This window comes from Saccostrea echinata, unplaced genomic scaffold (genome assembly GCF_033153115.1).
Source record: "Saccostrea echinata isolate AGI-Se365-2 ecotype Australia unplaced genomic scaffold, CSIRO_AGI_Sech_v1 ptg000002l, whole genome shotgun sequence".
NCBI lineage: Eukaryota > Metazoa > Mollusca > Bivalvia > Ostreida > Ostreidae > Saccostrea > Saccostrea echinata.
In genome coordinates, this window is record NW_026889751.1 from 11,108,649 (window position 1) to 11,134,348 (window position 25,700).

The 25,700-nt window shown below is 32.3% G+C and overlaps 1 protein-coding gene across 2 annotated transcripts; it reads left to right on the forward strand.

The window, feature by feature from the left end:
• Positions 1-1,326: 1,326 nt before the first annotated feature.
• Positions 1,327-24,630, forward strand: LOC133200292 (neuropeptide prohormone-4-like). 2 transcript variants are annotated; one of them, XM_061336123.1, is made up of 5 exons: positions 1,327-1,535; positions 20,937-21,090; positions 22,402-22,536; positions 22,877-22,990; positions 23,129-24,630. In XM_061336123.1, exons 2-5 carry the CDS (start codon positions 20,937-20,939, stop codon positions 23,320-23,322), a joined length of 597 nt encoding a protein of 198 aa, XP_061192107.1. In that variant the 5' UTR covers positions 1,327-1,535; the 3' UTR covers positions 23,323-24,630. The 2 variants fall into 2 exon arrangements, with proteins under 2 accessions (XP_061192107.1, XP_061192100.1); XM_061336116.1 differs by lacking the exon at positions 1,327-1,535 and having other exon boundaries at positions 20,880-21,090.
• The last annotated feature ends 1,070 nt before the right edge of the window (positions 24,631-25,700 follow it).

The following is a 25,700-nucleotide window of genomic DNA, read 5'->3' on the forward strand; positions in this document are numbered from 1 at the left end:
AAAGCACAGCACATTGTTCTAATCTTGGACCATGTCTCGCAAGATGTTTTCCATTTTCTACACATACTGGGTGTCCGTAGCACATTATTTAATTGCAAAGGAAGAAAAAAATTAAAACATATTACAGAATAAGAAAATGTTCCAGAAACCTGTCGCTTTTTTTGTGGAAATAAACAAGACTAGTCATAAATATGAATGAAGGACATTTCGGGGGAGGGGGAAGCACTAGGATATTTTCAAAATATTGGATGTTCTTTTCTGGAAAAAAATCAATTTCAGGAAATTTTAATTTTTTCCCCCGAAATTAACATTTTCACTTTTCAGAAAATTTTACAATAGCACTTTTTCGGAAACAAATGACTCGGTACTTTTCCCCCAAAAAAACCTAAAATTGAAAAAAACAAAAAACGATGGACACCTTTAGAAATACTAGTACATAGAGTTAACCCTCGAGCGTGAGGAAATCGTTGTAGATAGTGCTTACAATTCACTGCTTGCAATGATGACCAATATAATCCAGGCATCCACATGTTTTAGTATATCCGCATCGTAAACTATGATAGAATTAATTAAAAACGAATATATAACTCACTTTTACTCTGATTGTGATTTCTATTTCCATTAAATTCATTGAATGATCATACACTTTTTAATCAGGGTAATTTATTTCATTTAAAGACTAACTTAGATCAAGATCTAATGACCAACTTAGATTACACCCAAAAATACTTAAAGTACGATGACATTTTTAAAAATTTTTATTTATTTATTTATTTTTTGGAAAAGAGAAAAAATATATTCAGAAATGTTGGACTTCTTTCGGGTAACCATGGTATATACATGTACTTCTAAACTGTATTATATGAAAAAATAACTTGTATGCCGAATCAACGACATAAATAACAAAATAATGCCATTCGTCAATTTTTTTTTATTTCACCAAGTGCACTTATTTCCTTGTTCAGCAGACCAGGCCAAACCAAACATGATAATTTATTCATTACTGAATATTATATCACCTTTCTCAGAGTACCTGCCACAAAATACAATTCTCTTTTTGTTAAAGAAATACCCAAGAGACAATTCTCGGTCCGAAACCATAGCATCTCTCTGGATTCGGTTATTGCTTACCAATTACTTGAAAATTAGATGCAAATAATCTTACGTCAAAAGATAACGCTTCGCACGTCGTCCGTTGTCTAAGCTATTGGTTTTCCGGACTTTTTTTCCCGCGTTGACTAGCGGTCGTCTGCGTCTCCTCGGTCCAGATCTACTAAGGCTGTGTATCTATTATTCATAATCCCTGTGTAGGCGAGAACAGAAGCATTTCTGTTAACTCTCCGAGATGTCGCTGCTGTTCAGAAGCGTTATATAGCATGCGCAGTGATAATCGGTACCAGGCATTCGGAACTTTTGAAACGCGATTAATATTTGTAAAAATTTTTTGGTAATTGAAGTCATACAAGAGGGAAAACAATTGAATTATTCCAGCAAAAACTAAAGGAGGACTAGATATTTTTTTATTAACTAAAAAGGTATGGTGAAAACGTATTGGAATGATATATATAATAGTTTTGTATTTTGAGTGATTGTGATTAATATAAGGACAATTGGAAATTAAGCCAGTAAGTATTTTGGTGTTGTGTTTTGCACATTCAGATTTATGTACATATTTTCTTGACTTTCCTTCTAAATTTCCAAAATCATCATGGCATTAGACTGTTTTATTTCCACTCACAAATCCTTCATTTTACTATTTTTTCCGTTTCGTTTTTTAATAAAAAGATTTATTCCACTGTGTGAGAAATAATATAGGATTGACAATCAAGATTATTAACATCTGTTGTAAATCTAATTAAAAAGCCTCGCTGTCCTCTTCTTCTATAATATCTCCGAAATGATATTTGTTTCCAATCCCCCGAGTTAATAGTTTTTGTGAACAATTTTTTAAACAAGATAATGATGGATCATTCAAACTAAGTAACTGAATTATACAAATGTAAAATAATTAAAGACTATATTATCAAATACTTTTTCCATGTTTTATTGATTTGTGATGTAAGATATATATAAAACATTGTTGATAATGTGTTAAGTACGTTTTCTTACATACATCTTAGTAAAAATATTAAATTTAATTGTATTCAAACAATCATTTTCAAATCTGACCTATATACAAGAGTACTATAACTTTCTTCAATTAACAATTCTAATTATAGTATATGTCCAAATTATTCATATACGAGTACTCTTTAACAAATAAAAAAATTAATAAAATACCAATACATCTTTGTGAATCAAGCCGGTAGATCACAGAAATGGGCTTTGAAATAGTCCCTATTGTACACTTTGTCCACGGAAACGATAGTTTGTTATAAAAGTAGAGATGCCGGGGAATTCCTCAGGTGAAGGGCCTAACAACAAATGGGGGATTAATCAAGGAAGCTCATACTGCATCTTCTGTCCCTAGCCATTCAGTTGTTCCTGCAACAAAAAGCCTCAGATCTCAAAGCATCTTCATTTCCAACAAAGTTGATTTACGCTAAATGGTCGTATCGGGAAAAAAGACTGTTAGCAGCTCTTTCCCCATTGTAATCAACAAAAAAATTCTCCTCCGGCCTATGGTGTGAATTACTTATTCATATTGATAATCGCTAATAATATTGTGAAATGTTATAAGAGACCGACATTTTTTGAGTTCAAAAAAAAAAAAAAAAAAGATTTCAGGCAAGTTGAATAATGTGAACAACAGTTCAACTGATACATTAAAGGGGGCGTTAGATTTCGTTTACGGAATATTTTTATGTAGATTAATATGACGTGTATATAGATAACATGAGAAACTATTACAACCCGTTTGTTTCTGATCTCATTGGATATTAGAAGCAAAGCGAAGTCATGCAGATATGTTTAATCCGCTAAGATAAAGAGTGCTTGGGTTTCTTTTTTATGGAGTCCCATTAAGTCGTAAAATTTAATAATGTATGAGACAGGAAATGCAGGCAAGGATATGACAGAGTGCAGTTAATACTTCTCTGTGTTAACACTGACTACCGACAGATTCCGTTGGCCTTTCTTCTATATTGTATTAAGAGGACCCTTCCTAGACTATGCTAATTTTTCAGTTATTTGGGAGAACTAAGAAAAATGAAAGATAAGTACCTCTGAAAAGAAAAGTCACATAAAGAAAAATAGTAATAATCGGAGGAAGTGTGGTTCTAAAGAAGGTCCAAACTTGATACAGAGTGAGAGTATTACACCATATGCAGACTGTATTGCGGGATTCCAATCCTTCGAAAAATGAGATTAAAATCTACGTGTAATAAATGTCAAGTATTTGTAATATTGATAATTTGATATAAGTGTACATAAATCGATTTAGCATTATTGTATTTAAAAACAAAATGATAAAAGGTTGCAAAAAATGGATATAGATTTTTTAACATTCTACATAAAATACGGCAACTGTGCGTGAGAGCACTTAGAATGATGTTTTTTTGTATGGTATACATGTATATATTAGTATTATGTCACAGGGGATATTTCCTTGTGTTATATGAAAAGGTCTTACCGATCCATTTATTTCCATAGCGTATTCAATTAACAATATGTAATGTTTGAAATACATTCACCATTTTACCCCAAACTGTCGTTTTACATGTAATGTACTAGAGACCGTGATTGCTAGATGGTCAAATGCGTACTAGATGCAAGATTCACATCATCCTGGGTGATTTAGTAAACATGTATTATTACAGTGACAGATTCTGCGTTTGATAAAGTCAGTTGTATACATAAACCAAATTTTTTCAAGAGTATTTTTCTTAATTAATTAGCTACCATTGCATGAGAAAGTCTTCTCTTATAACAATTCTTTCCCCTTCGTTTGTCAGTCGTACATTAAGATAGATTTCTTCCCCTGGGAGGTAGTGAAGAATATTTGTGGTAAAATAGGGTATACTTATTCAGAAATAATTCTTTTGTGCCACCCAGCTCAAAATATATAATCATATGTAAACTAAGGGAGGCTCTTTAAAGTCAGAGCAAGACCAGGGCTAAATAGAGGTCATAAAAATCAGACCGGGGCCAAACTGAGGCCATTGATACCTGAAAGGGGCTAAATTGAGGTCACAAACACAAAAAGGGGCAAAAGTTGAGGTTAAAATGAAATTCTGAAGTCTATCCTGCATGCACAAAACTCAACCTTTCATGAATAACGAAGCTGGAATTTGTCAAACAATTTTTGAAAGCTTATATGTTAGGAACAGTTCTTTTTTGTTGGATATATTCCAGTCTGAGATGTATGACTATGGGAACTATCATAAAGACCATTAGTCAGACATCTGTGACTCTTCATTCTTCATTGTCATGGGAACTTCACAGAGTTAATTAATTAATGAATAAGTTTATCTACATAGTTAGATGACACTACATTCACATTTGTGACAATCATTAAGACGTATGAAATAGGGAAGGTTTTAGTGTAGTTTGATTTGAATTGTTTAGTTTGTTGATCTGTTTTACTTAAACTTTCCATCCATTTCACAATAAAATTTTTCTATAGGATCCAAATATCTAATTCTTTATCATTGTACATAGACATTTTGTTGATAGTATTATTATGTAAAACGATTATCACCTTCGTATTTGTGGCATAAAATGCGTCAAATTATTAGATTCTGAGTAGGCATTCTTAGCCCTTTCATGTGAAAAAAGCAACTTAAATGATTTACTTTGAAATCCTCCAATACCCAACAAGGTGTCGAGTCTTATCTAATGTAGGTTCCTAGAAAAAAAAAATTACAGTTGAAGAAAACTTGTATAAGAAACTACTTAGCTAATTATTCCTTCCCTCTACTGAATTATTCAAGGTTTTCTTAGACAATTAAATTAATTTCATCCTAATTACCTCACATGTTTACGCATACATGAAGTCCCGTACACTCCTCTTCAGCTGACTACAATATGGTTTGTTCATTTGCTTATCTCTGTTTTAAATCGAGATATTATAACCTGTAATTCTGTGAAGAATTTTCATCTTCGAACAATCCTCTGGTCTGTGCCTAAAGGGTTGGAAATATAAATGTTTATAACTTGTATGAAAAGTCAGCTTACACGTACAAAAGAAATTGTTTGATTAATTATGTACTAAAATTATTTTTATGAATGGAAATCAGGAATGTCGTCCTTGTTAGAGCAGTAGAACGGATATCCTGCTCAGAAAAATTAATAAACACGCTGTGTACAACCTAATATGAAGATCAGTTCAAAATGCCTTCTGTCGTTTTATTTATCGCTAAATAGCAAAAGTGAATATATGTAAAACGAGAAAATGTTAACAACTGACCAAAGAACGTACAGAAAATATCTTTTTGATTGACTTCTAAGTTTTCACTTTTTGTATATTTCAGTTAAACATCAATGTAGACTTGTTGTAAGATGAAAAAATGAGAACAGTTTATAGTAAAATGCATTCATTTAAAAAAAATAAAACACCAACACAAAAATTTACAAAAATCGACTATTTTCTATGATTTATTAAAAGTGAATAAAGTTTTAATATCTATCTTCTAAATATGAGTTAATTACAGATTTGTGAACAGAGGCAAAGGTAGAGGACTCCATTTTGGCGAGGGGATTGTATGACATGATACCCTCTCCTAATGTTTTTAACTACAAAACAATTTTCAATTGCTAATGAGTACGGGTCATTACATATTGGTAATTGAAAATTGTTAATTAGTTAAAGACACTATGATAAAACTTGTAAATATAAAAAGGGGGGATCCCCACACTTTCTTTTCCCTATGTTCTTTAAATCGAACGAAGTTGGGATGGAGGCTATTTTGATTGACATGTTCAGTATTATACACTCTCTGAGCATACCCCAAACCAACAAAACATCTTGGTTTAAGGTATATATAGTTATCTGTCTTTCACATGAACTCCGGAATGCATGCAAACAATAATATGTTGTAACCTTTGACTTAAAGGTATCTAATGACCTTAATGCAGTCAAATCTTAAAGGTTAAGGTTACTGATAAAGAGAAAGTGAACTCGATCCCTTAATTATATGAAATGAATCAAACCTCGAGTAAACTTTCAGCTGTGTCATGATGTTGACTCTGGACCATATCTCAAAGGTCATGCAACGTCACTACTAATAAATATTGAAATCGGACCCGGGTAAAGCTTTAGAGTTTCTATTTGAAAAGACTTCAATCTTGAGCATTTTGTTGATGTCCTCAAAGCTTGTCTTAATTCAAGGTCAAGGTCTTTGAACAATACCACGTCCAATTATAATTTAAATCTTCTTATGTCACAACTTGTAACTATTTTGAGGAAAATACTTTCGAGCAATATATATATAGTTTACTATTGCATAAGAAGCATTTTTTTTCAATTGATTCAGGACAAGTCCTCAAGGTCAAAAAGAAATAGCCAGGTATATATATGGGAAAGAGGGACGCATTCATTTCTGTAAAAAAATTTGTTATGATAAAATATCACTAGTTGGTGATTTATAAAGGATAGCCCGGTTAAAAGTATATATGATTTTCTGATTTTCATAAAATAGAATTAGCATTCACGGAGTTTCTTCCTCTGTTATTTCCCAAGTCCATTACAATTTTCTGGCATAGGTTATCAAATCACTGCCATTAAAACAGCCTTTGAAAAACCCAGGGTCACATTTGTCGAGATTTCCGCCAATAGCGTGTTCTGGTAAGCAAAGACCGCGGAGACAATAAAAAGCTGATTTTGCTCACGATAAGTTCTTCACACACCACAAGACATCGTTCCTTATTAAGACAATCCGGAGCTGAACATCTATTCCAAATATTACAGACACTCCATAGCCGTGAAAGACAGACGAGGCACGGAATCCAGTGAGACTTTCTGAAGGAAAAAAATCATAATTTGTTCACTGTGCAGTATCACCGTTTGCATTTTTCAGTATTTGTACTTGAGATTCCCTTTTTAATAAGTTCATTCCCGAAGGTAATGCAAAGTAGTAAACAGAGATGTTTCTGTTCTCGAAGTATAGTATTAATTATCCTTATAAAGGCATATAGATATTTAAATAAGAAATTAAATATTGCCATATTATCTTACTGACAAGCGAACACAAAACAAAACAAAAAACACATGAGAATAATAAATAAAATAAGAACATTAAAAAACCAAACAAATCAGTATGCATTGCTGAATCGAATTTCATTTTTCAATTCTGTGGTTTCTTGTAGCCATTTGCTTCTATCGCCATCATTTCATTTTAACTTAAATGTATTAGAAACATTTGTTTCTAACAATTTTGTCGCTTATACTTCGCTGAGTTCAATTAAAGGATTAGCTATTGAATTTAAAACACTATGATGATAACGCATTGAAACGGATTAGACAATACATCTCCAATATTGAACATGATATGATGGTGTTCCGAGATAAAAAAGAACAATTCGGAGAGAAAATCCCACGTTCCATCTCAAAATCCTATTGACATTTTTGCATTTGGAAAACAACAAAATATGGATTGATTTTTTTTCCACCGTATAATTGAACGTGCGGTGAAAAAGGTGTTTTACGTGCAAATGTTTGATATCGTGTACAAAATAGCAGGAGCCGAGAAATAGAGAGAGAGAGAGAAAGTGACGAAGTACGGGGTGGCCGCCCTCATAGCGCGGACATTCGTAATGTAGCTGCATCAAAGCTACCTGTAAACAATAATGGATCATGATGATGCAAGGTTTTTTTGTGGAATTTTATCTGATGTGAATACATTCTCTTATCAACTGTTAATTAAGAAATAATAAAAAACAATGATTTCATGATTGTTTTCCCCCTGTAATTAATCAGACCTGTTGGACTGCCTTCCACGCAATTCTCAATTGTATCTTCAATTCCTTTTAATCTACTCCACACAGAAGCTCCAGGAGTTTTGTCTGAATTAATATTTTTTTCCTTGACAATTATCGTTTATCAGAACAGTTATGGCGCTCTTGAGGTTTTTGATGCTATTGCAAAATTTCCATATTTCTAGAAAACATAACCATGAGATAAGTTTTCGTCACCGATCCGAGAAAAATCATATTTTGCCCATCTTTGTTCTGTGTAGTCAAATTTGACATCGACCATTAGAAAAAATGTTTTTGCATAATTATTATCTTTTTTTATCTGACCTCTTTTTCTTAGTGATATTCTTTGCGCATACAGTGCTAATAGATACTGAGCATCTATTATAGTAGTCGTTATTAAACCAATCTTCTATGTACAACATTTCTTTTTTTAGAATTGCCTCTATACTGCTTTTGAATAAATACATATTTTTATGAAATATTTTCCGGTAATAAGAAGTGTTCACGGATACAAGTGACGTCATAATGATGATAAATATCGTTCAAGCCCAAGAGAAGCTTTATCATAGTAAGGGGTCGGGGGCACAAATACAGGTTGCTGGGGGTACAGTAAAAATAGCTTTATATGCAAAAAGGGGGTCTTATCTCCCAAAATTATACCAGAAATCTATAACTATTTTGGGGGAGCAATTAATCTTTACAGCAAGTGTCGAAAAATATGTCAGGGTTTGTGCATCCCCCTTCCTGCTACCTACGTCCAATATAGTGTTTGCAATCGGCATGACGAGACCTCTTTCTGAAAAGTTCGTCATGTCGACAATATGTCGATCTCGCAATCAGAAATTAGCCACCTTTTGTCCAAGGTCTACAATCCAACATTCAGAGGAATAATAAGCGTTAATTGATACGTAATAAACTGAATTTCTGTCAGTTCTTTTGTTCGATCGTTAGGATTTGTTGATTCAATAACGGACTGCCTGTTTCACTGCCGACGTTACACAGATTCTCTTGGGCCATACCATTGGCAATGCCATTTCGGACAAGAAATCTCAAAGCGAGCGATGGCCCGAGTAATTTAATCCGTATCGCTATATCGCTTAAGTTAAATTACCATCGATTTGTTTGCCGCATGTGTTAAATTTCTATAATGTTACAATAGATCATACAAGTGCTTCAATATGTGTGCAATTATACACACAGATATGGCATAAAATTATATTATATTGTTTTACAGTGGCTGAGATAGATCTCTTAGGTGATTAGTTCGTTCATACATCAGCGCCCCCTACCTCCCCCAGAAATAGGATTTTGACAATTCTAGAAGATAATTTTACGTTTTGGGACCAGTGTATCGTTCATACTCACTCTCTCCTCTCGAAATACGATTTAGGCAATTCTTAGAATTAAATTCTGATTGTTTGGAGCCAGTCTATCGGTCATCCATCACCACCCAAACCATATGAACTATTGGTACAGTTATCAATGTTGAATAATACATTAAACTATATTTGCATTCAAGAAGTTCAAACTGTATCTAAAAATAAGGACATTTTTTCATCTCCAACAATTTGCAATCGATAAACATTACAGAAACCAGTATTTTTGTGCAAATAAATTAGAAACATTGTAACGAAGGCCCCCTGTCAATACAAGACGAGATTAGATAAATATTTCATTCCGGTATCGCTTTTCTCCCTTCATGGATGTTGACATTTTGCGTTAATTTTGAGGGACTGCGTTCTGAAACGTCTTCCACTCCGTCGGTTTATTTGTTTAGCCATGAGAACAAACATCAAGTCTTTTTCCAAGAAGAAATTCGTCGTGTTTAATATTCGCTATATCTAGATTCGGAAAGCCAATTAACTTGAGGTAAGGATTAAAATTCAGAGGAAGACATGTGACAAAACGTAGGAAAGATATTTTTGGCAATTTGTCCTCAAATGTCGAATTTTGATATTTGAACTATTCAATAGAAGAGCAATAGGCAAATATTTTCTTTCTTTCTTTTTCTCTTCTTTTCTGTCCACTTTTTTTTTAACTTTATTTTTATTTTTTGCGTTTTGTTGAAATTTATTCCATAAACCAAATAATCAGAGATAAACAACAAAACCACAAACATTTTTTGAAAGCGTGATGTATATAGTATGCTGGCTGGAGGAACATTTGGAACATTATGACACGACAGATCGATTGTTTTCTCTTGAGAAAATTTGGGCTCATCCCTAAAATAAACAGATAGATAGAGTTGTTACACGGAAAAGCCGTGTTTTAGAAACCAAGAAGCATAAAGAATGTTATCATTGTTATTTGCATTTTATAATATTTTAATATCATCTCCACTGATAAAACAAAAAAAAGATAAAAATAGTTATAAATAAAAAAGAATACTACAAGGAAAAACCAGTGTAATCCTTTAATAATGATCGTTTTAAAATCAGATTGTAAAAAAATAAATGAAACATGTAATATTGTTCGTACATGTACATATTTACATAATATTAGGTATCTTATCATTCTTAATCTTGAAATATGTAGTTATGTTAGAATTAAAAAAGTGATTAAATTAATTTCAGGAGTATCCAGAAATTATCATTCACATTTAACACTCTAAAAAAAGTGTCCGTGTGAATTTAGATTCACATATCAAATCCCTTATGAATCTGTATAATCTGCTGAGCAAGCAACTCATTAGTATTTTTTTTTCAAATGAAGTGTTGACCTGAAGTTTGCTACTTATGGCAGAGACTAGAATAGTATTGGGTGTCCGTTGGTGTTAAATAGCGCAGTAAATATCTGTTCAGTACTTTTAAGTGGAGCATTGATGAACGTAACTCGATGCGATAAGAGATGAATTGTTTCATTTACCTTTTCTATCTTTATAATCTTTGCAATAAGCTACGCAAATTGTCGCCAGCATTGCTTGCATCATGGGCAACAAATGCCAATTTAAGCGCCATCATCAAGAGATCGAGGTATACCTAAGGTAGTGGTGATTTTTGTATTGAATTTCCATATTTCTACCAGAAGTGGTGGTGTGAGACAGATTTTATCCCATTTGAGAACTTTTATAATAAGTATATATCAATTATTTTCATATATTATACGTCAATTCCTGTGTGACATGAAAAAAATTGCATTAAGAATTACAGCAATCGATTTATAGAATAAAAGATTGCAATCATTTTGTATATTGTATCAATATCCCATAAGATATTGATGCATGTCAAACCAATTGATTTATAACAATGGTCAACAAAAACCGAGGAACACGGCATTAAGCTTATCATCCAACCGTAGGAAAGGCCATATACACCAAGGGCTATACAGCATAATAATCATGAATATATAATGCAGAGCTGTATAGGTGTCTATCATCATATAATTGCTGCTGCCTGTCTATGGAGCCAGAGGCCACAACACCTGAACAATACCTCTCATTGATCTGCCCGTATTCTCAATCCAAATTTTCAAGCAGTTCAATTACGTCGAATGATGCCCAAATGAATAAAAATATGGATGTTTGTAATTTACGAGGGATCCGTAAGCTGTGGATGATTACAACAAAATGACGTTTTTTGTGATAGATTCTTCCATTTGTGGTGTTTTTCACCAAAGAGAAAAAGAATAACAAATTGGAAAAGGTTAATAATAGAATGGCCTTGATTTACTTGATTTAATACTTTTAATAATTCTGAGAGATAGTTAATGAGATTTCAGCTTATATTCCTATCAGGTTTATTATTTTTTTTTAAATAATAACTTTTAAAAGTCTTTTAATTTAACTTTAAAAAAAAAATTCAACGGAATGTTTAGTGTGATACACTGTAATATACAGTGGCGCCGCGGTAATCCGGACGCCTATAATCCGGACGCTTCACCTTCCGGATGATATTTTCTGGGAACCGATTTTTTCCACGTTATTCTGTTTCATTAATCCGGAAATTCGCGTTCCGGATCCGGACGGTCAATTTCTACTACAAAACGTAATATTGCATTGAAAAAAGACTCGTTTATCCGGACGGTAATTTTTCGAGGAACGACTTTTCACACCTTTCTTGCAGTAGTGATAATTATTGTAAAAACATTGTCCGTGGAGTCAGTTTGAAGGCGGTTACCTGTGACCTCTAAACAATAGCGTCTATAATTAGCATGTGTTTATCTCAGATTTATATGCCCGAAGAATTTAGCATATACTGAGCATTAATTAAATATTTATCCGTTCAGAATAGAATAAATTGCTAACGGTATATAAATTTATGAGAATTTTGGAGAGTTGTAAATGAAATTTTTTACTGAATAATAAATCACGAGACTTCGTTGTGGTATTGAGTTGCGTAAGTTTATCAAAATACGATTTTCCAATTCTCAAAACGTACATTATTTGAAACTTTTTTTTTTTCTTTTCATAAGACAATTTTTTATGATACATAATTCCAAAAAATATATTTCTATTTAATGCACTAAGAAATACGTTACTGGCGTTAGTTATAAATGCCGATCACGTTTTTTCAAGGTATATATAACTTAGAGTTTGTAGAAAAAGTATTGATAATCCTGAATATGGCTTGTGTTTATTGAATGTTTGCAATACGTACACTGATTACAGTGTTTAGTTACTTACTTCCCAATGTAGTGAATATACGCGGTGTGTCATTTGAACATTCTCAATGGTGAAAATGAACAATTCTACTTAATATGAGCTTGAATAAATAAAAAAAATGTGCCAAAATAAAACAGTAGCAGATCAAAATTTGGTCAGCCCATGTAACTACACGTCAAATAGAAGGCGAGTAAAGTTTCCTATGTTAGAAAAGGAAGTCTCAACATAAAACTGCCTATCCATTTTTCATCGTGTAAACTTCATTTTAATTTTTTTTTCTTTTTTAAATATTGATAATTTCTTTTAAAACTATAAAAAAAAAAATCAATAAGTCAAGGTAAAATAATGGTGTTTTCTTTGCCTTCACACTTGATACCACTATGTTCATATGTACATGCTTTGAGAGGGTACGTCTTATAAGAATTGATTCACTTATCCGGACGATTCATATATCCGGAAGATTTCGTTGGGGATGGAGGCGTCCGGATTAACGAGGCGCCACTGTATATGTATTTTAATTCTATATATGATATTTAAATAATTACCAAAATTTTGTTTGATAACGCATCGTTCATCTTACCCAATAAATCGTTTAATTTTATTCGGTAAGTATATCATTCATTCAAATATTTACAAATCCGATTTTTATGAAAAGCACTAACTCGTATATATATACACCAGGTAATTTTAATACGTCTGTAACTTTTCTCTAACTCGAGTGCAAATCGCTATTGCATTAGGTATTTGGTCGGGGGACAATGAATGTTTCTAGATCGTCAAAAAGCAGCTGGATATCTTTTGCCTTAGTATTGGGCAATTCCTGAGGGACTGAATTGTAACCGTTAAAATAAAAATTCCACCGACTCTAAATTTACCTCTGTCGATTAAAATGACTCTCTTTTACCAAAACGCTGAAAGACAATGACCAATTCCGTATAATACAAACTTTGGAAAAACCTTAGAGTAAGTACATATACGATATTGACACGACTAGGGTACTTTATTTAAAGGAGTTGCCTTTTTGTTAGATATGCTTTCTTAAAAGCTTTGCTCGAGAGAAAAATCGAAGTAGAAGAAGACATTTCGTCTCATTAAAACAATTTTAGCATTATTAAAGTAAAATATGGTATGACTGTTGAGCTTTCCATTTCATAAAATCTTTAAACAGCTTTGAAAATCTTTTAATTTAATCTTTTCAAATCTTTTATTTAAAAAAAAAACTTAACAAATGACAAATGGTGTCTATTGATTTTGGCCCGTTCTATAATGTAATATATTTCTAGTTCCTCTGAAATCTTTTAAAACTGTGTGTAGAAGTTCTAAGGCATGGATGTGAAATTGAATGAAGCTGTAAGTTAAGGTAACTTAATTATCCGCATTCAAATTAAACATAATATATATTATATAGCATTCGCCAATTTGTAGCAAGTTCGATGTTTGCTTTGGTGTGTAAAGAGAATTCCTCTGTGGTAGATGTACCTAAGAAATTCACTATTGAGTTTGAATGACTTTTTTTTTCTTTTTGAAAAAAGGAGTTATTGTAGAATGAAATTTCGTTACGCTAAATGCGTATGGGTAATAATAAATGGGTTTTATCTGTACAGTATTTAAAATTGTTTATTTCAAGTTTGTAATAATAATGGGATGAAAACACCATTAACGTCTTTTTATAACACAATAAAAATTGAAAAGAAAGGATCAAATGATTATAAAGTAGTCACTACCAAATGCGATAAATTCTTGCTGTTAAATAGAAAATATGATTTATCTTAACCGTTAATATTTACAATTTCAATTCTTTATTCACTCAAAACCAGATCACTGGTACAAGAGGTACATATATACATATATGTAAACAAAAATTACAGTCAAGGGTAAAAAAAATAGACAAGTACATAAAGAAAAAAAGAAGAAAAGAATGAGGTACAAATGTAAACATATAATCAGTTATATATATGGAGGATTCAAGAATGACAGACAGTTTTGAAAATTTTCTTAATAAATTTTGACAATGATTTTTGTATTTCTACATTATTTGAGTTTATTAGTTCATTAAATTTGAAAGTGTTAGGATTTTTACAATATCTATTTGGGAGAAATATTTTTCTGTCATTCGAAAAGAATTTATTCTTAAATGTGATGATCATAAAAGAATACTATATATCTCATGTGTCCCTTGATGTTGATATTAACTTCTCAGATCTAAGTGCTCCATCAAATGTGTTGAAATACACACGAGAAAAAAGTTATCTATATGTATGAAGTTTATTTGAAGAGAGAAAATATTACGTATTTATTACAGGTACTTTTGAACATATGTATAATATTCCAGTATTGCTTATATTCTAAATTCTAAAGCTCTAATTCTAAATAAAATGGATTCCTTTGTCATGTGTGTATAATGTTACCTTTTGTACAACAGTGATATTAAGGCCCGGTGGGCCGGGTGTTTAATTAAATAAATAAATTACTTACTGGCTTATTTTCGAGATATCATTAAAATTTCACTGTATAAAAGTTTACTTTGAACAAAATTTCAAAGATTTTGGGCGCAGTATTATGTAATGCATTACAAGCCTTTTTAAGTTTTACTCGGTATATGCAAGTTTACGAAGTCAAACAGTTGCCTGCGTGGCGCAGTGGTTAAAGCGTTCGCTCTAGAGTCGCGGAGTAAGGAGTTGATCCTTACGTCGCGGGTTCGAATCCCACTGTGGGACGTGGAGACTGGTCCTTCGGATGAGACCTTAAAAACCGAGGTTCCGTGTCGCAGTAGGTGCTGGCATGAAAAAGATCCCTCACTGCACAATGGCCCTCAGTGCCGAGTATAGGTCAAAATTTGTAGCCCTCCACCGGCAAGTGGTGGCGTCTCCATATGAGTGAAAATTTCTCGAGAGGGACGTTAAACAATAAACAAACAAACAAACAAACGAAGTCAAACAAGTCTTCGGAATAAATTTGAATTTTTCTGTATTCATACCAATGATGTATATAGATCCCAAACCCGGAGTTGAACTCTCGACCTGCGAAACTTTTCTCCTAGAAGTGCAGGAACAGCTTGCTAGACCGCTCGACCAACAAGGCAAGTCAAAAAACTTTCGATGGCAAGGGAATTTACGCGGCGCCGCCATACACTTAGCCGCAGAAATGTACCATATTGACAGACAGGAGAGCTACAGCGCCATCCATAGAAAAAAAATGTATATTGCGTTTGGTTCTGAATTTATTTCTCCAAATTCTTACCTCAACTGCACAAAAGCTAGATTTCAAAAAAAATTCCTTTGACTTCTATGAACTACTCTTGTAGTTGACGTCCAAATAAAGAACGTTGGGCCGAATTGTCTGGTCACCCAAAATGGCAGTATAAAAAGGCAAGTTCTTTATGGTCTCAATCTCATGCTAAGGAAGACTATTAACAACGGTTATAGGAAATGTTTTGATGTGGAAATAGTGAAAATAAACACACGGTTTTAATAGTTTGAGATTGCAGTGAAAAATAAATCGAGAAACAGCGCACTTTCTAGTGCGTTATATACACTTTTTTCAACGGGTGGCACTGTAGCTCTCTGGTCGTCCATCGCATTTTTTTACAGACCAGCGAGCTACAGATCTGCAGCTACGTGTACCCTACCCTACACTACCATGCACCACTTACCTATGGTCATTGAGGATGGAAGTGAGATACATATACAACTATTTACACATTAGGATATATATAAATATACACCAAAATTTTGGATGTTATTCATTTATATTCAACTATAAAAAACATCATTACAGAAGCGGCACTTTAAATTTAAATGTCATTTGCTTAATTCCTTTAAATTTGTCAAGAATGGCAAAATTAATATCCGTGATTTCGTTTAAATTATTTTGATTCTTTTAAGTATGTGATCTAGTTTTAATGCAATTGCCATCAAAATGATCTCGTGAATTGCATCCAACTTTTTCTTATTTTATGCGCAAAGAAATGGTTTATCCCTGCAATTCACGTGATTATTGGCCCTTAAACATTTAACTATTACGTAATGAAGTAATTTTGATTTTTGAACCTGGAACGAGGGAAAAGTTTCCCCATATTTCAGAAACCTCACAAGAGAGACTTTGACAAGTGTGTATTTGCTCCATGGGTTCATATTGATTACATTAGGTACCGGGAGATTGAAGTGTCTAGGGGGATTCATGGGGAGTTCTATTGATTTTTCATTATTGATGAAGCATATTTATCAAAAAAAGTCACGAATTGAATCAATTTGTCATATGTCGCGCATCAATGATTGACACTAATCATAATTAAAAATTCATTGTGACGATGCCAGAACCTCGGTGTTGTGTAATTTCTGCAAAACTTTGGTCGCATATTTGTCTCACCACGCAGCAAAACTTTAGAAACACGGAAACATTTTTAAGATCTCTGTTAAATGAGCGTAATTTATCAGATATTACATCTTACTAAAACAACTATCATAATGTCGTATGAAAGACGATATACCAAACATAAAGCAGAAAGCAGTGACTATAAAGCTTAACTGTTATTTGATACACTTAGCAATTTTCAATATTTAAAATGTCAGTCAGAAGCAAAGGTAATTTAAGAGTTCTATTGTTTGTAAAGAATACAACAAAAACAGAGTTATGTAAATGTATTCAACCATTCCCACACAGAGTACATAGATTTTTTTTCCTTTCAAATAGTTGAGCACAACAATAGGGAAAAAAAATACGCTCGCCTCCCCATGTAGTGTAAATTTAAAATTGTTCAGTTCATGTTTTCCTTTTCGTTTTAAACCGGGCCACTATTTGGAATATAGGAATTTCTATTTTTAAAATATATAATACAACACGCTACATTCAGGCAGACTAAGTGAATAACTAAATGTTGTTGTATACACAAGGTATTGGCTTCAGCATCACGTTATGGACTACTATCGTTTACTGATTTTTAATTGAAAATTAAAATAGGTACACGACTATATTTCTTAGTCATGTACTTGTTTTAATTTTCAATTAAAAATCAACAAACGACACTACAAAAGTACTACGTAGACTTATCATGACCCCCCCCCTTAAAATGCTAACAATTACTTAAAGTTTATATATGGTGACGATTATTGGGTTTCATTTACATATTCATTTTGTCAGGTGAAAATTGTGGCCCATGGGCCTTTAAAAAATTGCTGGTTAAGATCAACTATAACTTTTACCTTATATGCATTTTTAGGAATAGAAGTATAACACAAAATTACACATGTCATACCAATTGGAATGACTGTTTCCCAATAGTTCTCGCGCCCTATAATTCTGGAAAAGATTAAGGTCTCGGGATAAAAAAAATAACTGTATTAGGATTGATCCACACAAAACAACTGTTGCATGCATACGTGGTTTCATTTTAGAACATTCAATCTCTTTGATGAGTTTGTCATGTTATTAGTTTACGTAGTGATTTACTTTTTTCATCTTCCTTGTATTGATTCCAAACATAAGCTTCTTAACATATATATTCACGAGGCAATAGATTGTAGACTGAGAGACTATACTCGGCCTCAAACATTAGACCGCATTTTGGGGGGCTCGTGAAAATGAAATGGTTTAGGTAAGGTTAAATACATGTATTTCTGATTACATTTTTGGACAGCGTACATATATTCAAAGAACTGAAAGAATTACATGTAACCTCCAAACGTGTATTTTTAGTTTACAGTAATAAAAAATATTCAAATTAATTAATCATAAACCATTCTGTTTCAAGTAAAAAACAAACAAACAAACAAACAAAAAAGACGTTTTTTCCCTGTTCATTGAGAAATGTTCAATGTTACGATGAATAAGTTGTATATCACAATCTAAGAATCGTTCAGGTTTTTTTTCTTCTTCTTTTTTTTTAAATCTTGAGATACGAAGTATATTTTTTTAGTCTTTGTGTACAGTCACGTCCATGTGATTAATGTACAAGCCAAGTGAATCCTAATAAGGACAGGCTGAATTGATGAGGGTCCTCGACAAAAGCATCATTTCAGCAGCATCATAGTGACATTTTTATTGCCAGAAGCTAGCATCAGATCTTTCGTTTATTTCTTGCGGTTTCGTATTATCCTAGAACTTATGTGGTAAATATTATTAGTCAAGATATATTAAGTATCAAAAGGTACGCAGTTCTTTTTGTTTCAGAATTAATATCTACAGAAAATATCAATAAATTTATAATTAATTAATTAATTTCTACAGAGAATATCAATTACGTTAATTATTCAAATCCTATTAACTCCTTTGTTATGGTAGAATAAGGCAAAGCCAAAAAAGATAAATAATAAATAAAACATATGGATAGATACATAATATAGTATACGTTAGCGTATGAGAGAAATTACAAATTTAATTGCCCGGAGCCGTTAAACATTGAAAAGCAATTTTAAATTAAATACCATAACAAATGAGATAGTATCTTTAAATATCGTATGAATAATTCATTTCATTGCAATCTGTCAGTGATTATAGTGTATGTGAGTTTCACACAAAGTGACGGTTTCAATCAGTCGATAACTTTGATTGTTCAATAACAATACTGCTGGACTATAATATGTACATAAAAACAATATGTGATATTCGTGTATTGTAAGTGTGTTTAATGAATTTTGAAACCCCATTTTTCCTCTCCCGATACATGCAATTTATTGCTTTAGTGAAAAAGGTCGCTGTTGCATATTCTTTGCTAAACCAGTCTGTATCTTGGTGTAGCAATTTCAGTTTTAGCATTTTCCTAAGACGCATGGACACAGTGGAGTTCAAAGTATTTCTTTCACGGGAAATTTTTCACTGTAATTCTTTTTTTTTCCATGAGCGGTTTTCTGTATTCTGTAATACAGTAACTTCTGTATTTTTCCGATTAGTAGATTTCTATTTTCTCCCACTGATAACTCCGTACTCCTTCCCATTGATAACCTCTGTATTTTTCTCAACTGGTACTGCTGCATATTTCTTCCTACTGGTATATGTACATGAAGATCTTTATATTTTTTCCTCTCCGGTAACTGTATTTCTTCCCATTGGTACAGGTAGATCTCTATAGTTTTCCCATCTGGTAATTCTTCCCACTGGCACATGAAGATCTCTTATATTTTCCCTCTCTGGTAACTTTCTTCGCACATGAAGATCTCTATATTTCCTCCACTGGTATCTGTATTTCTTCCCACTTGTACATGAATATCTCTGTATTTTCCCTCTCAGGTAACTGTATTTCTTCCCATTGGTACACGAAGATCCCTGTATTTCCCCCACTGGTACTGTATATTTCTTCTCATTGGCCTATGAAGTTCTTGTATTTCCTCCAATGGTAAGTGCTTTTCTTCCCATTGGTAATTCTGCATTTCTCCCAACTGGTACATGAAGGTCGTTGTATTTCACCTCACTGGAATGTGGGTCTTCATAAACCAATTCATCATTCAGTTGCTTCTAAAGCGTAAATAGTAAGTGGCATAACTACTACACATTCAATCTCCACTCCAAAGAAGTGTACCTTGACGACCTATCGCAAGATACTGGTCCACGTTATCTTCTTTTGTGAAGTGGTTTTTAATTACTGGTAAAAATTGATTCATAACCAAATCTGTATTTGCAATGTTATGTAACTAACATTCAAGATGTCTCCGATGGTATGAAAGTTTTCAAACCTAAAAAAGGCATGTCATTTATCATTTGGAATTAAAATATCTCTATCTCGTTTACGTCTTTTGAAAATTAATTGGTAACCAAAACTAGATGTTAGTGGATTATTTTATAAGCTTATTTCATTTTATTTTATGTTTTTTATGGTTATATTGTGGTCCAAGAATTTTTGAGATTATTTTTTGTTAGAAGCGTTTTTTGTATACGAGGACACAGCAATGATTAGTTTGTATTGTATGTGAACTATATATGGACAAATCAGTATTTGGTCAGTATGCGACCAGTATGTGGACACGCCAATATTGGTATGTATATGGATACACCAGTGTTGGTCAGTATGTGATCAGTATGTGGACAAACCAGTGTGGTCAGTATGTGGACAACCAATGTTGGTCAGTATGTGATCAGTATGTGGACAAACCAGTGTTGGTATGTATGTGACCCGCACCTTCAGTACATGCAGTAATGTGTTGTTCAGGGCTTTGCTACGTGTGTGAAGGGGTGGGGCAACATGCACAAACCCCTTATTACGATCTATCAGTACATCTTTGTTCGGTTACTAGTACAGTATAAGGTATTTAATGTTTGCACTCGTTTATCCCTGCTTTTATATGGCGTTTGTTATGATTTATTGATGAGCATTCAATACCACATACAGATTATAGGAAAAGCTCTCTTTTTTCCATGTAAAATATTCATAAATTGATAAACTATTGGTTGTAGAAACGCAATGAAAATCGGCATTCATTTGCTGGTCCAAGATCAGACTAGATGGTGAATTAATGCAAATTAAGTTGATTTTTTTAAAATCATGTTTCAGATGAAAACAGCCTGGCGACAAGACCTTCCGTGTTTACTTGTGTGTATTTTTTGTGCATGTGTAACTTATGGCATGAGTGTGGATTTTTCAAGATTAAGGAAACCATATCTTTTACCAAAAAGAGCAGATTTTCTACCAAAAAGAGGAGATTCGTGTAAGTCTACTTTAACATTTATATTTTATACTTTTGTCAAGAAAAACAGAGAGAGTCCAGGTGTATTCGTAATGATGCAAGTCCGACACATCAAAAGAAATGAAAGATCTTAACTGCATATCTGATTTTAAATGAAGTAGTATTATATTTTTTGTGCGCGTGAGTTTTATAAAATTTATTTTTATTACCCATATCTTACACTTTATCTTCTAGAGACTTAATCTCAAGAAGGCATAGGAATTACTTTTTATCTTTGATCCAGAACATCTCTATGGCTATGCAAATTTTTTAAAGACAAATGCATGACTTTTTGCAAGCTAAATTGTATGAATTAACTAAAATATTAAACAGGTCTTATAAGACTTAAACTTGAATTTTAAATTAGCCTTAATTTGACTATATTATTTTTAAAAGACATGAAACGGCACTAAAATTTCTACCAAGGCCTATTGAAGAAAAAAAAAAACCCTGACATTTTCACATGAACTGAGTCACCATGTTGCGTAATTGAAGAAACGCATTTTGAACTACACATTAACAATCGTGAAATGCATCAAGTTAGGCTTCTTTTTCACATATTTATAGGCCTATTTTTTGTTTTATCATATCAATCAGTAAGTAAATTAAGAAACAGTAAATGAAAAAAAAATTACGATATCTTAAAATATTTAAGTGTTTTGAGCACCATGCTTGACAATTTAGTTCTTGATCCAGCTGGTAAATGCAAATTTCATTTTGTGATCTGTAGTATTATCCTATTTCTACTATGATAAACAATACCAACACTTGCCATTTAAATCTAAGGACCCCAAAATACTATTATTTAATTAAAGATACATGTAATCTATTGCGCTTATACCTATTTTTGTCGAATTAATGTAAATTGCGCTGATATCTAGTTTTTTCGAAATAACGAAGGTCTAAAAGAGTTAAGGGGGAATGTTCCTTTTGAATCTGTGTCTGTATTTTTTCCCCCATCATTTATTGCAAAAGAATATCAAAAGGTGTGATTTTTTAAAATAAAGATACACAGTGGGTTTTTTTTTTTTTTTTTTTTTTGCTGTTAAACTTCACAATCGTTTTATTCATCATAGTTGAATTTTTAAGGCATTTTGATTAATAAATCAGGTGGTTTTAGATGAAAGGCTTATTTTTCACAGCTTTCTTCTTCTTTATTTATTTATTTTTTTTTTTTTTTAAGTAGTAGTCGTGGTATTTAGAGAGCTCCTCAAGACAAAAAATTTAGTTGTATTTATATCCAAATTGTAATATCGGATGACATAACAATATTTATATATTTTTTTTAAATAGCAAATCCGTGCCCACCTGAGTCCCCATTTCTATGTCGATCCCCCAAGCAGATCTGCATAGCTCTAGGAAATATATGTGATCGGCAGCCAGACTGTCCGGATGGGTTTGACGAAGATCCACAAATGTGTACTGCCAGTACGAATCTCATTTATTTGCCCTTATTTAATATGTACAGCTCCCTTAATGAAAATGGATGATGCTTTCTCGAACTGCTCAAAATAAATAGAGCTATTATCATTAGTCTTCATTACAACTTCAGTAAATGTGTCATTCTTTTCTACTATCTAAATACCTTTGTATGTTTCAGTATTTTTTATTGAATCATGATTTGATCTCTCTAGCAGAAACTAAAAATGGAAACTTAAAAAAAAAAAAATGATGAATTTGTTTTCATGTGCCAGATGTTTTCTGATGACAATGAACTTATTATCAATTAATACTATCCAATAAATAAAATCACATTTCTTTTTTTCAGGAAACCGACCTTCAAAAGAAGAACTTGAAAATTTTTTGTTGCGGAATGAAGATTGGATACTTCCTAAATTGTTTAATGGAGCATCTGCAGAAATTGTAGCCCATGCCTTAGTCGGTGTGTACATCATATACTATAAAATGTTTGCTAGTTTATGCAGTGACTTGCAGGACTTGAGACGATCTACTCACATATATTTAAAAAAAAAATGCCAATTTTGACTGATAAATAAATATATAAATTTATTTTTTACAGTATCACCAAATTTGAGGGAATTGGGTGAGATTGTGGGATTAGGCGATAAAGAAGATAACCTACGTAGAGCGTTTCTAGCAGTGAGGGAGGGAGATGAACGGCCTTTACTTAAAATGGGCATGCCAGAAGAGGAATGGTATGACGTCCAAGATTACCTTAACAGGGTCATAGAAGGTGGACTTGTTGTGTCATAAAACCGGACAATAGACAAAATGAACTGACACCAAACTCGATACTAGGTTCTGCATCCTTTCTTCATCATTTAGGAAACAAAATAATTTATTTCTGTATTTTGGCTCGTAGGCTCATAAGCACGAACGCTGAAAATGCTTTATATCATTATTTTCATGGGGTTTTTTTCGTTATCAGAATTCCAAGCAAAGTAGAATATAATTTTTTACATCTGTATCTATATTTTATGAATACATCTTAAAATGCATTTTACACATATATGGTATATATATAAATATATATATTTTGTTCAATATCTGTGTCAATAATGCCTAAAAATGTCATTTGTTTCTCGCATTTTATCACTTGAGCATCTTTCTTCTTGTAATACAAGAGGATGAAATTTGTTTCTGAACTGAAAGCAAACTGGACTTGACGCTTCGTGACTGTAATCGAATAACTTTACCAACTAACTTCATTTGGTCTAGGCAGATGAGTAATATATGTCTTCCTCTGCTTATTATATTCAGTACATTGTATAAGAGAATGAATGTCACGTGACTTTGTATCTCATATACTATTGGCTTAAATTATGGTGACGTGTGAGAACCTTTATGAAATGTTTTATACCTACATTTTTATTTGTGGCAACCGATTTATTAATTTATAATTGTATGAATAAATATTCACTGCCTATTGATCATTTTACCTAACACAACAAAATGTGACCAAATATTTTGTGGACAGGGCCATATATGTATGTAGAATTTGAGTGTGCTGCTAACTTCTATTCACATTTCATCATATGAACTGAAATTTATTTCTTTTGAGAGTTTGGATTTTAAACCACAATAAATCTCAAATGCTTAATTGTGGAAAACATTAATTTCTTGTTTAATAAAGAGCAAAACTTTACATTTATCTATATTATAAGTCAGAAACATTCCTTGAAGAAAAATTAAGAATTCTGGGAGTTTATGTATACTTCCTTCTTTGACAAACCCAATAACATGAATAGTTGTTGACAATGTTTTACAATGAAATTTTATTTTGTGCAATAAAATTTTACTATTTCGTCTGTTTTTTTTTAAAAATATTTATATATTTTGAATTATGATTTAGATAAAATTGTCAGCAATGTTGTGAAATTAAGTGAAAAAATAAGCAAATATGGAAGATTTTAAATTGATTGAAATAGAAAAAGATATATCTGAAACACGAAATTCTTTTTTACTGGTAAAGTCTTAGAATCCAGATTATTTTTTGTAGAGTAGTCTCAGGTATTATAAGATTTTTTTCTCCATGTTCATGAAATAAACTATTATTTTGTTTTCCGTTGTCATATTTCTTTGTTTCCTATACTTGTGTAGATTGTTTTTATAATTCCTCGATTGCTTTCCTGAAAGTAACTTAGCATCACCCACTCTTAGTCTGGGGTATTCAGGAATTTATTTGGATATATATGTCGAGCCACCCTGATGAAGTTTCAGAAATAAAACCTGGACAAATGTTCAAGAATTCATCATGTCCGTTTTCCCCGTGTAACTTTATATTCTTTAAATTTTATTCAAATCAAAATTGATTGCATTTTAAATGGTTTTTTCCTTGCAAAATTTTATTTAAAAAGCTAGCACAAACCAAAAAAAGGAAAGAAGCAAAATTTTATACAGCAATGATTCAATTTTCGTTGTAATGCGTCATTTGATTGGATAAACAAAAATAGAATGAGCTGCCTATGTCACAATGACTTACGTCAAAAACGTATCAATCCGCTTGACGTTACTTTTAAAATACGTACAATTTGAAGGCAGTTTTGAAGGAGAAATTTTCTTCTTCTTTTTTTTTTACACTTAATGATGAAAAGTTAAATTATAAAAAATGAATTTTCATAGCTACCAAAGTTATATTGGTATAACCTGGGTTGGGACAGTTTACGCTTTTTATAGCTACCAAAGTTATATTGGTATAACCTGGGTTGGGACAGTTTACGCTTTTTTATAAACCGCGTCGCGTAAACTGCCCTAACCCAGGTTATACCAGTATAATTTGGGTAGCTATTAAATTCATTCCTTAAATATCTGATTAAAAAAAAAATCCCAAAATGTGTTAATTTTTAAAGCTTGGTAACTGTGTTCTTAGCTAACTTGAGAATTTAATAATTCGGAATTTCTACATGACATCCATTGTAAAAATGTTAAATTACCTAATCATAAATGTAGTAAAAGACTAGAGTTATGTTCAATGAATTCTATGTATATCTGGTCATTGAACAGTCAGTACAAAGTAACAGCTAGAGAAACGAACAGCTAGAAAGACAGCTAGAGACACAATAATTTACAGTTAGAAAGGTCGGGGTTTACATCGCTTGGATGGACTGTATGTCACCCTGACTCTGCACTCC